General features: G+C 35.1%; 1 protein-coding gene across 2 annotated transcripts; it reads left to right on the top strand.

Annotated features, from left to right (window-relative positions):
* The first annotated feature begins 471 nt into the window (after positions 1 to 471).
* Positions 472 to 16,811, top strand: LOC100375909 (cysteine protease ATG4B-like). Of its 2 annotated transcripts, none has more exons than XM_085498486.1 (10): positions 472 to 557; positions 2,828 to 2,998; positions 3,982 to 4,080; positions 4,598 to 4,699; positions 4,987 to 5,139; positions 5,909 to 6,151; positions 6,326 to 6,468; positions 6,761 to 6,817; positions 10,780 to 10,879; positions 16,285 to 16,811. In XM_085498486.1, exons 1-10 carry the CDS (start codon positions 533 to 535, stop codon positions 16,356 to 16,358), a joined length of 1,167 nt encoding a protein of 388 aa, XP_085354612.1. In that variant the 5' UTR covers positions 472 to 532; the 3' UTR covers positions 16,359 to 16,811. The 2 variants fall into 2 exon arrangements, with proteins under 2 accessions (XP_085354612.1, XP_085354605.1); XM_085498479.1 differs by having other exon boundaries at positions 516 to 557; positions 2,825 to 2,998.

Genomic DNA, 16,811 nt, shown 5'->3' with positions numbered 1-16,811 from the left:
CATGTAAAAGTGTTAAACAATAAATAAACAAACAAACAATATACATAATTTAACGTTAGGTATGGTAGACCCTGAGTGACAGTATTAAAATGGTGGATTTTGTCGAATTACAAATTTAACGAAGATCGTATTACTGTGAATGAAAAAGCAACCCAACCAGCAGTATAGAAATATGGGTCACTGGTTTACAAACAAAATAGCAATATAGATAGTTCAAATGTAACAGTTTTCTATGGTAAGCTGATATTAATATTGGTTAGCTTTTAAATTCACAGTAAATATGTCCCACAAATAATAGTTGCTTACAGTTCCATAATTTCACCACAAATATTCATATAATAATAGTAATATTTATATTAAGCATATATTGTGCTTACATCACGGTTAATACATCGACCAATTCAGTGGCAATGTTTACTTCCCTTAGCATGCAATGACGCAAGACCTAAAATGAACCTCGATGGCGCTGCCAAAGCGCTGCCATGACCCCCGACTAACGCATGCGCAATAGCACTGTTGTTTTCCTGTAAATATGGAGGACAGTTTCAGTCACTCAGGTCAGTAAGTCCATTGATGTTTTCGTTCTTTTAGCAATTACCAACATATTGTACATTCATTTATTAACGTAAACAGAGAACAATTGAGCACTCATCAAATGATTTCATTTATTTGTCGCTCTTCTTGGGTTATATTCGAATTCAAAATCTCGTGATTTCATTTTGTTATTGAACAACTGAAGTCAGCTGATGACGCATCAGTGTTATTAACACTTTACGGAAAATATCTGATCAACTCGGTTACTTGGCTGTACTCTCGCCTCGAATACTCTTCAACTTGTCTTATTCCTGATTAGTTATGTTATAAAGTAATTTCAGTCAAGATGATGATAGTTGAACTGTGCTTGAAAGAATATGCGTACCCCGCCCGACCCTATAGTACCGGCAACTTTAAAACGTCTACTTATTTCGTTGTGTCATTGTGTGTGGTGAATCGATCGATGATCACACAGGGCTTAAACTTGGAGTTGACGAGGCCGGCGCCCATTTTCGAGGTCAAAATTTAGAAATTGTCCTTAGCACATAGGACTAACATTATATATATATATTTATCTTTATTCAGTACTATAGGCCATGGGCCTTACATGTACAATATTAAATATTCTTGAAAATAAATTAATAAACCCTCCCCCAGTCATTCCATAAGTTTTCGGCGTTTCTGTAATGAAAGAAAATAAACTTGCCTAGATTTACTAATGTATTTGAATTAATTAACAAAACAAATTTCCATTCTGTTGCTGGAGAAAAATAAAAGTGTGGAATAAATTTTAGTATTGACAATTTAAACACGGATAATATCAAACCCATAGGGCATCGGGGCAATAAGTGTTCCCGGGTATGAATATTTTCTGAACACTTTTTTTGTGGAAGACATCACGTTGATGACATCAAACAGAAAAACAAAAGTTATTTAGTAAAGACATCAATCAATATTCAAGAAGAATTGAAAATGTCCATATGTTAAAACTATATTATCAGTTTAAGAAAAGACAAAATAATAACCCAACCTGGTGAATATTTATCCAAAATAAAGTAAGTCATAGCATTGACTGACATTTTACTTGAGTATTATATGTATTGTATTTTATCACAAACATTTTATTGCTGTCAATCAAGGGAAACTTTTTTGAAAGATCCAGTAAGTTTACTATTATATTGTTATATATATTGTGTAGTAATGAGATTGCAAAACACATAAATAACAAAATAATTTATTAGAAAATATATGTACAAGGTAAAAATAATTTTTCAACTGAATATTTTGGTGGCAATTCACTATATACATCTAAAGTATGAATTCTAAACATGACTTGACAACACACAAAGTCCACAATCCTATCATGAAAAATATGTTTAGAAAATTATCAGACCAACTTTACCTTTCTGAACCATCTTGCAAAAATAATTATTTAACTTGAAGCACAATAAATGATTTTTTGAATGACCACTGCACTCATTCTGTCAGGAAAATATCTATGAAAATAAAAAAACATGAATTGCACATTTTATGATGGCAAGTTTGGGTGGGTGCGTCACTGGACCATTTTGCATCTCCATACTTTAGGGATACATTACATACAGACACAGGTATAATCAATTTCAATTGTCTATGAATGCCTTGTGTTTGTTTGTTTTTTTGCTATCTTTTTGTATTACTTTATTGTATTTTCAACTAAGATCCCACTCCGGGATACGGTTTCAATAAAGATTATTATTATTATTATTATAATAAGTGTAGTCAGTGTTGTACTGAAAACATACCTTTTTTCACCTGTCCTTATCATCACAGATGAAGGTCAAGGTATAGGAGGGGAAAATGTCTGTTCTTATTGTTGTTGCCATGGACTCCATCCTAAAACTTAGTTACAATCAAACAGTTTTTATCTGATCACCTTTAATTTGGGAATCTTATCATTCTCTATGGAATTTTAACTAATAAGTTCAATTTTGGTTTGATACTGCTGATAATGAGAACTAGATGTTAGTAATATGCTTTCCAAGATCTGTCAATTAGATAAGTTTTGTTTTCATTCTGTAGTATAAATTAAAAAAAAAGTGTACTATTCCTGCCAAATTGCTATCTTGTAAACAACTGTTGAATAACTGTTGTATGCATAGCAGTTGTCCATACAAGTGACAATGGTCAAGTCTTACTTGACAGCAAAATATTCCTCATGTTCCTATTGTATACCATGTGTGAAATTGAAGGCATGTAATACACTACTATACACATGCATTATGCAGATTTTTTTTTATGCTCTTTTCAGTAGCATGCTTTACTTATGAAAGTGGAAGTCTGGAATTTGAGGATTTTCCCAGAATTGATGAAACAGTGTGGATTCTTGGAAAAGCATATCATTTAATCAGAGATCGGAGTGAGTTACTTGCTGACATCAAATCTCGCATTTGGATAACATATAGAAAAAACTTCAGTGCAATAGGTAAGGTAGTATGTGACTGATTAGTGTTATAGGTATGGTTGGTGTGTGAGTTGGGTTATGGGTAGGTAAGTATGTCAATGGTTAAGGGGTTGTGGGTAGGCGGAGTTATTGAATGGTTGATTGGGCTTTGGCTAGGTGAGTATAATTGAGGCCGCACCCCTAACTTGAGCCATTGTTTCTTGTTGAAAATGACAAGTTTTGATCCCAGGGAAACCCTGCAATATAAGCCGCACCCCAAACTTTAACATATGCGTGTGCCACACATACCAAATATATTTCAGAAAGAGATATACCCGGTACCGTAACCTGCAAATATGTATGAATCTATTTGTAGATATTATTTATTGCGCAGTATGTTGTACAGTTTGTGTTTATTGTGTGTACAAGTTTGTCTATGTGGGAAAATCCAAAAAAGGGCTAGGAATTGCAAAAAAAATTCTTTTATGTTACAATTGAATGTCATGCATCTCATTACCATATCATTATCCCTTCAGGCCTTTTCCCACTGTTACCGACTTCATGCTTCTGAAATCACACATTAAATAATTTTATTTTTATTAAAGCCGCAGCCTCAATTAGGATTTTTACAGTAATTGAGTAATGGACAATTCTGTAGTGGGTAGGTGAGCAAGCGAGTTGGTGAATGGGTGTATATGTAGGTGTTTGGGCATTGGGCAGTTGCCAGCTGCTACAGGTGAGCTAGTGAAAGAATGCATTGATTCAGTGTAGTGTGTCAGATCTGATGTACCAAGTCAAGTGCACTAAAGAATGGAACATCACAGAGTAAAGAATGATGTTTAGTTGGTGCATCAGGTTTCTCTACCCAGTTATTTCACATATTTGTTACAGTAGTGTATGTAACCTATTTGCTGCAAAATCCATAATAAACATCAATATTGCATGTTGCATCTATTTTGAAATCTTTCTGATATAATTTTGTGATAACAGTTTGTCCTGTGTAATACGTACATTTGTATTTACAGGAGGAACAGGGCCTACAAGTGACAATGGATGGGGATGTATGTTACGATGTGGTCAGATGATATTAGCTCAGGCTTTACTTTGTAAACATTTAGGTAGAGGTAAGTTTATTTATTTTTACTACATGTAATGTATACAGTGCTGTCCATATGCATGTCAATATATCCATGTTTGAATGCAGTAACACACACACACACAATTTTGTTAGGCAGGATTTAATCAGATTGTCATATTTTCAATGAAACTAGAACATGTGTCTAGATACACAGCTTGCTGCTAAATTGAGTCCATGTGTATGTTAGATACACCTGAATGTGCTAGATGGATCACATTCTATAATGTCTTTATGCTAATGAGATGGTGATTGCGTTGATAGTGAGAGTTATGATTATTGTGGTATTTATGTCAATTACATGGATTGAGAGAGATGTTGACTGTAATGTTGAGTCAATGAGTGAAGTGATGTTGACTAATATTGATTTAAAGTGATGTTGATCATGATGTTAAGTGAAAGTAATTTTGACTAATGTTGAGTCAATGAGTGAAAATCATATTGACAAATGAAATAGGTGAGATAACATGTTTTATGTCACTATAATGTATTTGTACATTAAATAGAATGGAGATGGGAGTCAAGGGAACATCAAAATGAGACATATTGTAAAATACTCAAATTATTCTTGGATAGGAAGGATAGCTGTTATTCAATTCACCAGATAGGTAAGATACAATTTGTTATATGGTTATCACCTCACCTGATATGACTTGTTCATTGTATTTCTGATTTTATATATAATCACCAGTTTGGCTTATTGTGTTTCATGAACCCAATCATGTCAGGGAATACACCATTGAGTTTTACAATTAGTTGTCCTTGTACTGAGTGATGTTTTCGTCATGTGTTTTATCTTTTAACTTAACATTGTTCAAAGGGTTACAATATAACAAATATGTGTAATGTCACAAGAGAAAGCATACAGTAATTTGATTGTACTTATCTATTATAGCTCAAATGGGAGTAGGTGAGGGGAAGTCAATAGGACAGTGGTTTGGTCCAAATACAGTTGCACAAGTATTGAGGAAACTAACTTTATTTGATGATTGGAGTTCTATTGCTGTACATATTTCAATGGATAACACTATTGTTGTGGAAGATATTAGTGAGTACTTTTACCATGATGCACTCAAGAGAAGGAAACAGTGGAGCAGCGCCATCATGCCATGACCATGCGCCCCCTTACTTGAGGGAGCAGATCCTCTGGCAACCATAAAAATCTGATTGATCAGGGTTCACATGGGGACACAGTGACCTGTCTGATAGTAATTTTGGCCCCAAGGAAGCCTAATTTTGAGTTATAATTATCAAAAACTCCACACCCTGGTAGGGAGAACCCTATCCCCCCTCCCCACTTGGTGGCACCACTGAATTGCAGTACTCCCTCTTGCAGTTTTTTTTCTAGAAAAACCCCTGTGCACTCATGTGAGAAATTTTTCTATTGTGGAAACCATTCCACAGTATACTTCATTGTCATATTTCATTTAGTTCAATTGCAGATGGATGCAATATATGATTCAATAATTTTGATGTAAAATAAAATTCCCCATGTTAGACTTTAGTCAGTCCTGTAGGCCATTCATAGACTACTGTAGTATCCTAAATAGTTAAATAAAATGGCTCTCTATTCCTAGGTTTTTACATGCATATTGTAAGTCAAGATATAATGGGTGCAGTAAAAATCTTATTAGCAGTGATTATCATTCATTTATATAAGAAATGTAAATGTTTTGAGTACAGTATGGGAATAATAATTCCAATTGATAACATCATGGCTGATGTTATATGTTGATGTTTAGTCATGTGACTGTATGTTTGTATACTGTGGACACTATATTCTTAATTAAGATTAATTAATTTGATTGCATTTACAGGAAAACTATGTAGAACTCCATTATTCACCGAGTGTGCTTCACCCAAAGCAGCATCTGCATCTCTAGAAAACGGTGGCACTACATATTGGAAACCTTTAGTATTATTTATTCCATTGCGACTAGGACTTACAGAAATAAATCCCCTTTATTTAGATGTATTAAAAAAATGTTTTACACTTAAACAGTCACTTGGGATGATCGGTGGCAAGCCAAATCATGCTCATTATTTTATTGGGTTTTACGGTGAGTATATATTCAAGAATCATATACAAGTAATCGTTCATTGAACTCTGCAAATGAAGAAATCTTAGTTATTATTTAAATTCAAAAGTTCAATGTAATTTTATGCATTGATATTTTGCCGTTCATAGAATTGACATGGCTCTTATAAATGCACTGTTATTTTCATAATTGCAGGCAAGACACTAGTATATTTAGATCCCCATACAACCCAGCCAGTAGTAGACATCAACAAATGGGCTAGTATACCAGATGATACTTACCACTGTAAACATCCTAGTAGAATGAATATAATGCATTTAGATCCATCAATAGCATTGGTAAGTATATCAACACTAGCAGTGCCCTTACAAGTACATTGTGTTGTATGTATAGTAATAGTATAAGTTGTATTATATAGAGTAAATACAGTCTGTCTGTCAAAAACTATTTATGCAAATTCACAGCCATAAATGAATGGTCATTGTCTCTAACTCTTGGGTCGCCATGTCACATGGTAATCTCCAGACTTAAATTTGTAAATATTCAATAATGATATGCATAATAATTGTATATTTACACTGAATTTCAAAGTCACTTCTCCTAATGTAATTGTTTACTTCATGCTTGTAGGGATTCTTCTGTCACTGTGAGTCAGACTTTGATGATTTGTGTACCAGTATCAAACAAGTAAGTAGAACCAATACAAGACATGTATAATGCTGTTGCTGATACCTTGCTGCCAATAAGAAAGTATGCCATCATTTGTTTATCTACTACCATGTACATAATACCTAATGATGCAAACCCTATCTTTCTTCTGAACATCAAATATAACCATTTAAAAGAGGTTTGTAATGTCAGCTGAGTTCACTCAGGACAATGTTCTAATTATACTGTATCTGTGTAAATGCTGTGGCAGTAAAAATGTCACTGACATGCGTGATATTTAGTTCATGCAATTATTGAGCAATTGACAAGTTTTCTTTTCTGACAAATTCTTTGATTACTACATTACTGTGTAATCTTATGTTAGAAGATCAGGAGTGAAGGTGGGTTGTTCGTGAGTCCATTTGTCTTGTACTTTTTTATTACGAGTTGAATATACATACTTGTACATCAGGTAAGACTACTAAATTAACAAAACAGTATACACATATTATACCTGACTCTACTGTATCTTACAAAAGTATTCATGAATACCAAGATGTTGTAAAATGTAATGGTACCTATAATACTGAATCAACATGTTCAATACAAAATAAAGAAATGAAGCTGGTATTGAAAAATATCTGCCTTAAACAACATGTCCCTGCTGAGCATAAATGATTTAGCCCCTTCCTTCATGCACATAATAACTAAGCAACCAGAAAACCTGCTATTCTGACAGCCAAAACGTTTACAATTATTAAGTATGTAGGACAGAAATGCGTCAATGTCAAACGCCCTCTATAGTTCATTTTTGTATCCCACAATCCTTTGCAAAATCAAATATGGAGTTAACACATCTCTACTCTATATAGTGATTTTTCATTTACGGATAAATAAACGAAATTACATTAACGAATGTGACTGATAAGTTTTACTATAAAAACCTTAGCATCCCGTTGGCAGGCCAGTCACACTGGTTCTCACTACAAGAGGTTACGATCCCCCCTGCCAAATGCTAAGGAAAACTGAAACGTATATATACATATTTACATAGAATATTGTCCACCCATGCGAATCTGTTGGTGCAAGGTTTTTATGACTGTATGCCCTTACTGACGTCAACCAAACATTTTATGTGGGAAGTTGGCACCCAAGGCTGACAGGTACTACACCTTGCCCAAGGGTGACCTGGAGGTAGTTGTGGCAAAGGGTAACCCCATTCTCCCAAGTCCATAGACTCCACAACCGGATGTAGCTTAAAATCATACCCAGGATAAGAAAACACGAAACAAAATGACCATGTGAAGGAAACCCGAAAAAATAAAACATGAAAACGCAATCAGACATGGATTTGTAATACTCCATTTTCTACTGAACAAAGTGTATCATTAGTAGCCCAGACTTGTTCAAACCTGTCCAGTTGTTTTATCATTTTGAAATACTGGTACTCCGACTTTATCCGGGCAACAATTCGATTCTTGAATATTTCAAATGGATTCACAAGCAGGTTTTTCTCTCGCTTATTCCGACGAGAGATATGAATTGCTATTTTGGCAGTTGATATAATATACAAGAAGATGCTCTCACACTGGCGAGAGAGAAATTTACTTGAATGATGAGGAGGAAGAATAACAAACCACCAATGTGGAACTGAGATACCAGGCTTGAGAAGATTTGTAGACAAATGCTTGATACTACTACAGAGGGCATCAATCACCGGACATTCCAGGAAAATATGCAGCAAAGAATCCAACTCGCCACAAAGTGGACAATTTTCTGAAGTGGCGAGATTGGCACCAACAAGAAAGCCCGCTGTAGTGTAGGCACCATGAATAATGCGCCACTGTAAATCTCCCTCGTGTTTTGTGATAGGAGAGGTGTAGCAACCTTTGAAATTAGGCGCAACGTCTGGTGTTAAACTAAGAATGTCACGCCACACAGTGTCAAGTTTTTCTGGATGACCAGTGATGTTGAGTACCTTGACAAGATATCTGTAAATGCCACCTCTCTCTATTTTATACAGTGGATAATTTAAATCATCTGAAACATGCAGCTGAAAGCTGAGGTGAGTAGGAGGTGGGCGATTATCTGTGGTAGATTTTAACTGCGTGTTGATAGTCTGTTTCCATTTAGCAGGAATTGCGTCATGTAGGATTTGAAGACTGAGATTAAGGATGCGATTGGAATGAATATTCATTTTATTCACAAAATAAGAGCTAGAAAACCAAGAATTACTGGTGAAGTCATACAAATCACTAATTCTAATAATGTGTGCGGCGGCAAAGTGTTTTAAAAGAAATGGTTCATTACGTACAGGGTGGCAAACATAAGGGTTGTTAAAAAGTGGTTCGGCAAGGATGTCGGTGACATTGTTTTCATTAAAAATGCGCCTTTTTTCCAGAGACTTCCAGCATTGAAACAAATCAACGTAAAACGACGGCAGACGAAGAAACGAGCTATTGATGCTCAATAAATGACTGCCATAAGGTAAATCTCCAGCTTGATTAAAAAAATAATCTGTGAATTTAAAACAGGAATGATCATAACCAGAATACAGAAATCGTTGAATGTATTCAAGACGCATGCTATTAATTCGTGAACGCAGGTGCGTAACATTCTGACCACCTTTTTCTAGGAGCAAGTACAGTGTTTCCGCTGGCACCTAGTGTCTACCTTGCCATAGAATATTGACAAGAGATGTTTGTATGGAGTTGACAAGTTCATGAGGAGGAGACAAACTGTAGAAGCGATAAAATAACTGAGAGGATAACAGGTTATAAATGACGAGAGCGCGTCCTCTGTAGGACATGCCTGAGGCAAAATGGGACCAAAACTCGATTTTATGTTTTATCTTTTCTTTAACTTCTGCCCAGTTTTTATTGGTATAACTTTTCTCATTGCCTAAGTGTACCCCCAGAAGTTTTAAACCAGTATTGTTCCATTTGATACCCAAAGGGGAATCTTTGTTGTTGCGCCAGCTTCCAACCCACAATCCTTCAGATTTTTGAAAATTTACTTTCGAATTGGAAGCACGCTCATAAATGTGAAGCCATTCAGCAAGTTTGTTGAAATCTTGCTTACGAGTGATAAAAAACTCAACATCGTCAGCATATCCTGCGAGGTTACAGTGGCGACCATCACTCTGAGGAATTTCAAAACCTTTAATGTCTTTCTCACGCCTGACTTTATCAAGAAGAGGCTCGATAGAAATAACGTAAAGAAGGGTGGATAGAGAGCAACCTTGGCGAATACCACGCGAAAACACTATTGGTGAGGTGAGGGTGCTATTGACGCGAATAAAGGATTGGGCATTAGAATAAATGAGATTTATGTAGTTGATAAAATTACAACCAAAACCAAACGCCTGTAATGCTTTAAACATATATGTACGATGAATCCTATCAAAGGCTTTTTCCTGATCCAGAGCTACAATACCCAGAGGCAAGTGCGCAGTGTTGGCATAGTCAATACAGTCACGAAGTACATTGATGTTGTCATGAATGTGACGATTTGGAATACTGCAACTCTGGTCAGGGTGAATAATGGATCCAATGACAGAACGAAGACGAAGTGACAAAGTTTTGGTTAAAATTTTATAGTCCCTGCAGAAGAGACTAACGGGTCGCCAATTTTTTAAGTTGGTTATAGTCACCCTTTTTGGGGAGCAAAGTGACGACCGCTCTTGTGCAGGATGATGGCAGAACCCCATCTCGTACAGACGAGACAAAAACTTTATAGTAATAATAAATATTTCTAAAAATGTTTGTGTTGTCAATTTTGTTCAAAAACACACATGTCAATCTTAACTTCACCAACAAGTCTGGCGGAAAACATTCATGTAGATTCATTAAACTTAAATCAATTTATGTTTTGTTAATTTAGTAGACATGCCAATTATTAATTAAACATAAATTTATATTTTTGATGATTTATATTAGAGATGTGACATAGGGAAAATGGTTAAAAAACATTTACATTGAGTATTTTGTTTTACTTGTTAGTTGGTGATGGAAGGCACTCATCGTCCAATGTTTGAATTAACAGAAGACAGACCATCACATTGGCCACCATTTAAACCATGCAGCAAATTACCTGACAAAGGTAAGCCTTGCATCACAGAATGTAGAAGTAATTGTGTTGGTACTTATGGTACATACAGTCTGTCTCAGTGTACATGCATTGTATGAGATGTGTTGAATACAAGAAAAATATTCTTATTTGTAAACAAATAGCCATGCACAATTATGCAGACTTTCAACATGTGCTAAAAAAGATGTTAAGATGTCCCTTACTTGGCAAAAGGATTATTGTTGTTGCATTTAGACAGATGTGAGACAGTAACTCGACTCACTCTGCTTGAGTCAACATCACACTGTGTCATGTCACAAACTGCTTTTTTTTTCATTTAATTGAAACTTATATTGCAGTATTTTGAAATACAAATAATCTACACTCTTGAGAATCAATTTTGAATATTTTATGTGATGATCAGTTCAAAGTCGATGGTTCAGGTTATTTATGTTCTCGAAAGAGTCTCTCTGATGAATTACAATCATGAGACATGCATTCAATTTTATTGAGTGTACGGACACATGTACAAAAAATTGTTGCATTGTAAAAAAAAATACATGCAGGGTGATTTGAAAAAATAATATAAACCCTAACGTAATTGTAGTTTTGTGTTTGTCATCAGTTCTTATCAGTGCTGATAGTAGGGTAAAATGTGTCTTGCTGAATTCAAGATAAAATACTAGCAAATCACAAAATACAGTATGTTATAAATAAAAAAGAGAAAAGGTACATGGAGTATTATATTGCAGGGAAAAACTAAAGTATGTATTCAAAAGACCACGATGAGAAACTATTCCAGCAGTCATGTGTCCATGACCTCTGAATGAGGTAGGCTAAGAAGTCACCCATAAAACTTATTGTTTGACAATGGTAATTGATCAAATTTTGTAAATATAGCTAGGATTTTGTTAAATTTATATGCTATTATTCTTTTGTGTGAATTCTTTTTACCATCAACCAAACCACAGTCCCTCAAGAACCCAGCCAAGCCAGACAGATAACTCATAAACTCAGCACAAGCCATGCCAATGATGATGTAGGTCCAAGAAGCTGATCCCATACAACAGGTTCATTTTTGGACAGTGTGCCAGTGCAGGTGTTTACTAACACATACCAAGAGTATTTGTCTAAACACAGTGTGTGACATTACATACATACAGGGTTTATTTTTGGACAGTGTGCCAGTGCAGGTGTTTACTAACACATACCAAGAGTATTTGTCTAAACACAGTGTGTGACATTACATACATACAGGGTTTATTTTTGGACAGTGTGCCAGTGCAGGTGTTTACTAACACATACCAAGAGTATTTGTCTAAACACAGTGTGTGACATTACATACATACAGGTTCATTTTTGGACAGTGTGCCAGTGCAGGTGTTTACTAACACATACCAAGAGTATTTGTCTAAACACAGTGTGTGACATTACATACATACAGGGTTCATTTTTGGACAGTGTGCTAGTGCAGGTGTTTACTAACACATACCAAGAGTATTTGTCTAAACACAGTGTGTGACATTACATACATACAGGGTTCATTTTTGGACAGTGTGCTAGTGCAGGTGTTTACTAACACATACCAAGAGTATTTGTCTAAACACAGTGTGTGACATTACATACATACAGGGTTCATTTTTGGACAGTGTGCTAGTGCAGGTGTTTACTAACACATACCAAGAGTATTTGTCTAAACACAGTGTGTGACATTACATACATACAGGGTTTATTTTTGGACAGTGTGCCAGTGCAGGTGTTTACTAACACATACCAAGAGTATTTGTCTAAACACAGTGTGTGACATTACATACATACAGGGTTCATTTTTGGACAGTGTGCTAGTGCAGGTGTTTACTAACACATACCAAGAGTATTTGTCTAAACACAGTGTGTGACATTACATACATACAGGGTTCATTTTTGGACAGTGTGCTAGTGCAGGTGTTTACTAACACATACCAAGAGTATTTGTCTAAACACAGTGTGTGACATTACATACATACAGGGTTCATTTTTGGACAGTGTGCTAGTGCAGGTGTTTACTAACACATACCAAGAGTATTTGTCTAAACACAGTGTGTGACATTACATACATACAGGGTTCATTTTTGGACAGTGTGCCAGTGCAGGTGTTTACTAACACATACCAAGAGTATTTGTCTAAACACAGTGTGTGACATTACATACATACAGGGTTCATTTTTGGACAGTGTGCTAGTGCAGGTGTTTACTAACACATACCAAGAGTATTTGTCTAAACACAGTGTGTGACATTACATACATACAGGGTTTATTTTTGGACAGTGTGCTAGTGCAGGTGTTTACTAACACATACCAAGAGTATTTGTCTAAACACAGTGTGTGACATTACATACATACAGGGTTTATTTTTGGACAGTGTGCCAGTGCAGGTGTTTACTAACACATACCAAGAGTATTTGTCTAAACACAGTGTGTGACATTACATACATACAGGGTTTATTTTTGGACAGTGTGCCAGTGCAGGTGTTTACTAACACATACCAAGAGTATTTGTCTAAACACAGTGTGTGACATTACATACATACAGGGTTTATTTTTGGACAGTGTGCTAGTGCAGGTGTTTACTAACACATACCAAGAGTATTTGTCTAAACACAGTGTGTGACATTACATACATACAGGGTTTATTTTTGGACAGTGTGCTAGTGCAGGTGTTTACTAACACATACCAAGAGTATTTGTCTAAACACAGTGTGTGACATTACATACATACAGGGTTTATTTTTGGACAGTGTGCCAGTGCAGGTGTTTACTAACACATACCAAGAGTATTTGTCTAAACACAGTGTGTGACATTACATACATACAGGGTTCATTTTTGGACAGTGTGCTAGTGCAGGTGTTTACTAACACATACCAAGAGTATTTGTCTAAACACAGTGTGTGACATTACATACATACAGGGTTTATTTTTGGACAGTGTGCTAGTGCAGGTGTTTACTAACACATACCAAGAGTATTTGTCTAAACACAGTGTGTGACATTACATACATACAGGGTTCATTTTTGGACAGTGTGCTAGTGCAGGTGTTTACTAACACATACCAAGAGTATTTGTCTAAACACAGTGTGTGACATTACATACATACAGGGTTTATTTTTGGACAGTGTGCCAGTGCAGGTGTTTACTAACACATACCAAGAGTATTTGTCTAAACACAGTGTGTGACATTACATACATACAGGGTTCATTTTTGGACAGTGTGCTAGTGCAGGTGTTTACTAACACATACCAAGAGTATTTGTCTAAACACAGTGTGTGACATTACATACATACAGGGTTTATTTTTGGACAGTGTGCCAGTGCAGGTGTTTACTAACACATACCAAGAGTATTTGTCTAAACACAGTGTGTGACATTACATACATACAGGGTTTATTTTTGGACAGTGTGCTAGTGCAGGTGTTTACTAACACATACCAAGAGTATTTGTCTAAACACAGTGTGTGACATTACATACATACAGGGTTCATTTTTGGACAGTGTGCTAGTGCAGGTGTTTACTAACACATACCAAGAGTATTTGTCTAAACACAGTGTGTGACATTACATACATACAGGGTTTATTTTTGGACAGTGTGCCAGTGCAGGTGTTTACTAACACATACCAAGAGTATTTGTCTAAACACAGTGTGTGACATTACATACATACAGGGTTCATTTTTGGACAGTGTGCCAGTGCAGGTGTTTACTAACACATACCAAGAGTATTTGTCTAAACACAGTGTGTGACATTACATACATACAGGGTTTATTTTCTGAGTTAGTACTAATCCAGGAAATGACATAATATATTTTTAATTAATTTTTAATAAATTAATCCAATTTCAGCCCTCTAGGGGCATAGCACCCCTATAGCTAGATCCCTATGCCATAATAGAGGCAGACTTTATGGGAAATCACCCCTTGATTTTTCCCATACCAAATTGAGACGAGATGGAATTGGGGAGGTAAGGCAAAACCTGGGTGGGTGTAAGTATGAACACTTGTCCACTATAGGACTATTTAAAATTATATACTGTATGTGGGGTATATTGACACATCGATATGCAGGCAGGCAGATGCATTTGAACACACTGAAATCTTTTCATCAAAGTATATTTGTTTTTTTTCTGTAATTCTTTACAGTTTGATGAATAAAATGATTACCGTATTTCCAATGATAAAAACATCATAATTCATATTTTTTGTTTGAAAGTTCAAGCTGTTAATAGTTTCATTAATTTATTTTGGTAGAATCTCCATGATTTGATAGACTGTACCATGATTAACGAAAATGTACATCATTTCCTTGCTTCCAAACATTGTCAAATTGTGTACTATGATGTCAAATTGTGTACTATGATGTCAAATTGTGTACTATGATGTCAAATTGTGTACTATGATGTCAAATTGTGTACTATGATGTCAAATTGTGTACTATGATGTCAAATTGTGTACTATGATGTTAAATTGTGTACTATGATGTCAAATTGTGTACTATGATGTCAAATTGTGTACTATGATGTCAAATTGTGTACTATGATGTCAAATTGTGTACTATGATGTCAAATTGTGTACTATGATGTCAAATTGTGTACTATGATGTCAAATTGTGTACTATGATGTCAAATTGTGTACTATGATGTCAAATTGTGTACTATGATGTCAAATTGTGTACTATGATGTCAAATTGTGTACTATGATGTCAAATTGTGTACTATGATGTCAAATTGTGTACTATGATGTCAAATTGTGTACTATGATGTCAAATTGTGTACTATGATGTCAAATTGTGTACTATGATGTCAAATTGTGTACTATGATGTCAAATTGTGTACTATGATGTTAAATTGTGTACTATGATGTCAAATTATAGGTAAATTGTCTAAAAGTTCTAGTGCTGATATGAAATTTCTAAAATATTTATCACCATAGTGTGATGTCACATTTCAATGTATATGTTTAAGTTTTCAATTATATTGTCAGCAAGGTGGTCTCTGGCATCTACTGTATTTGCTCTATTAGTACCGGGGTAGTGCATTCCCAAAAGAAGTGCATGTAAACCCTAAATTGCATTTATTGTATACTGAATCATTAAAATATGACTTGTTTATAAAACACTGCTGTAGTTTATGACTTTAATAACCTTTTCACCACCAGTTTCCTCTTTTTATCACAAATTCACATAGTCCCATTTATAGTCTACACTTTTCGTCTGAAGATTGGGACAAAAATAGCCAAATTTTTTGAGTAAAATGAAAATTGACTCGGATTTTGTCTGTTGGTTCATTTCTAGAAATATTGAAGGGTATAAGAAAAATGTGCAGAAAAAGTCAAACGAAAACGGCTGGTTATGAAAAGGTTGATAAAGCAAATATGGTATTGATAATTTGTTATGTTTTTATTTCAGATGATATAGAGCTGAGTTATAACACAATGGAGGATATTGAGTATGATACCGATGAAGAGTTTGAGTTGTTGTGATCACAATATTACTGTCACCTGCTGTTTGCACTTTATATTTACAGTCTCATATGACCAAATGCTCTTCCTTATTTTACATTTATGCTATTTAGACTTCCTGTACAACTCTTTGACTTCTCTGTTTAGTCAAACCTGTATATGCATGGAGGCATCAATCCAAAGTCACTATGACCTTAGCATCGTAATCATTCTAGCCCCACTCCACAATTGTGTCAAATTTCTACTAAGGTTTTTCCCATGAACTATTTACAAAATGAGTTGTATCTTGGTAATGAGGCTATCATGTACAATATTGATGGTATGGTGTTTGTAGAAGCAAAAAAAGGCCACAAATATCTGAGTAAACTGAATACCAATCCTTAATTTGTGTGGTTAATAGTGGAATATTTCATTGCTGGTATGTTGTGTATGTTTTGACACAAAACTGATAAAACACTAAACTGCTTTACACTA

This window comes from Saccoglossus kowalevskii, chromosome 1, assembly GCF_978046115.1.
Source record: "Saccoglossus kowalevskii chromosome 1, keSacKowa6.1, whole genome shotgun sequence".
Classification (NCBI taxonomy): Eukaryota; Metazoa; Hemichordata; class Enteropneusta; family Harrimaniidae; genus Saccoglossus; species Saccoglossus kowalevskii.
The sequence above is the reverse complement of the archived record's forward strand: the minus strand, read 5'-3'. Positions and strand labels throughout refer to the sequence as shown.

Excerpts from the sequence above, each read along its gene's own strand:
- LOC100375909 (XM_085498479.1), top strand. The coding sequence starts at position 533 with ATGGAGGACAGTTTCAGTCACTCAG. Across the intron at positions 4,081-4,597 it reads TTGTAAACATTTAGGTAGAG|AATGGAGATGGGAGTCAAGG; the intron begins GTAAGTTTATTT and ends TACATTAAATAG. Across the intron at positions 4,700-4,986 it reads TTATTCAATTCACCAGATAG|CTCAAATGGGAGTAGGTGAG; the intron begins GTAAGATACAAT and ends TATCTATTATAG.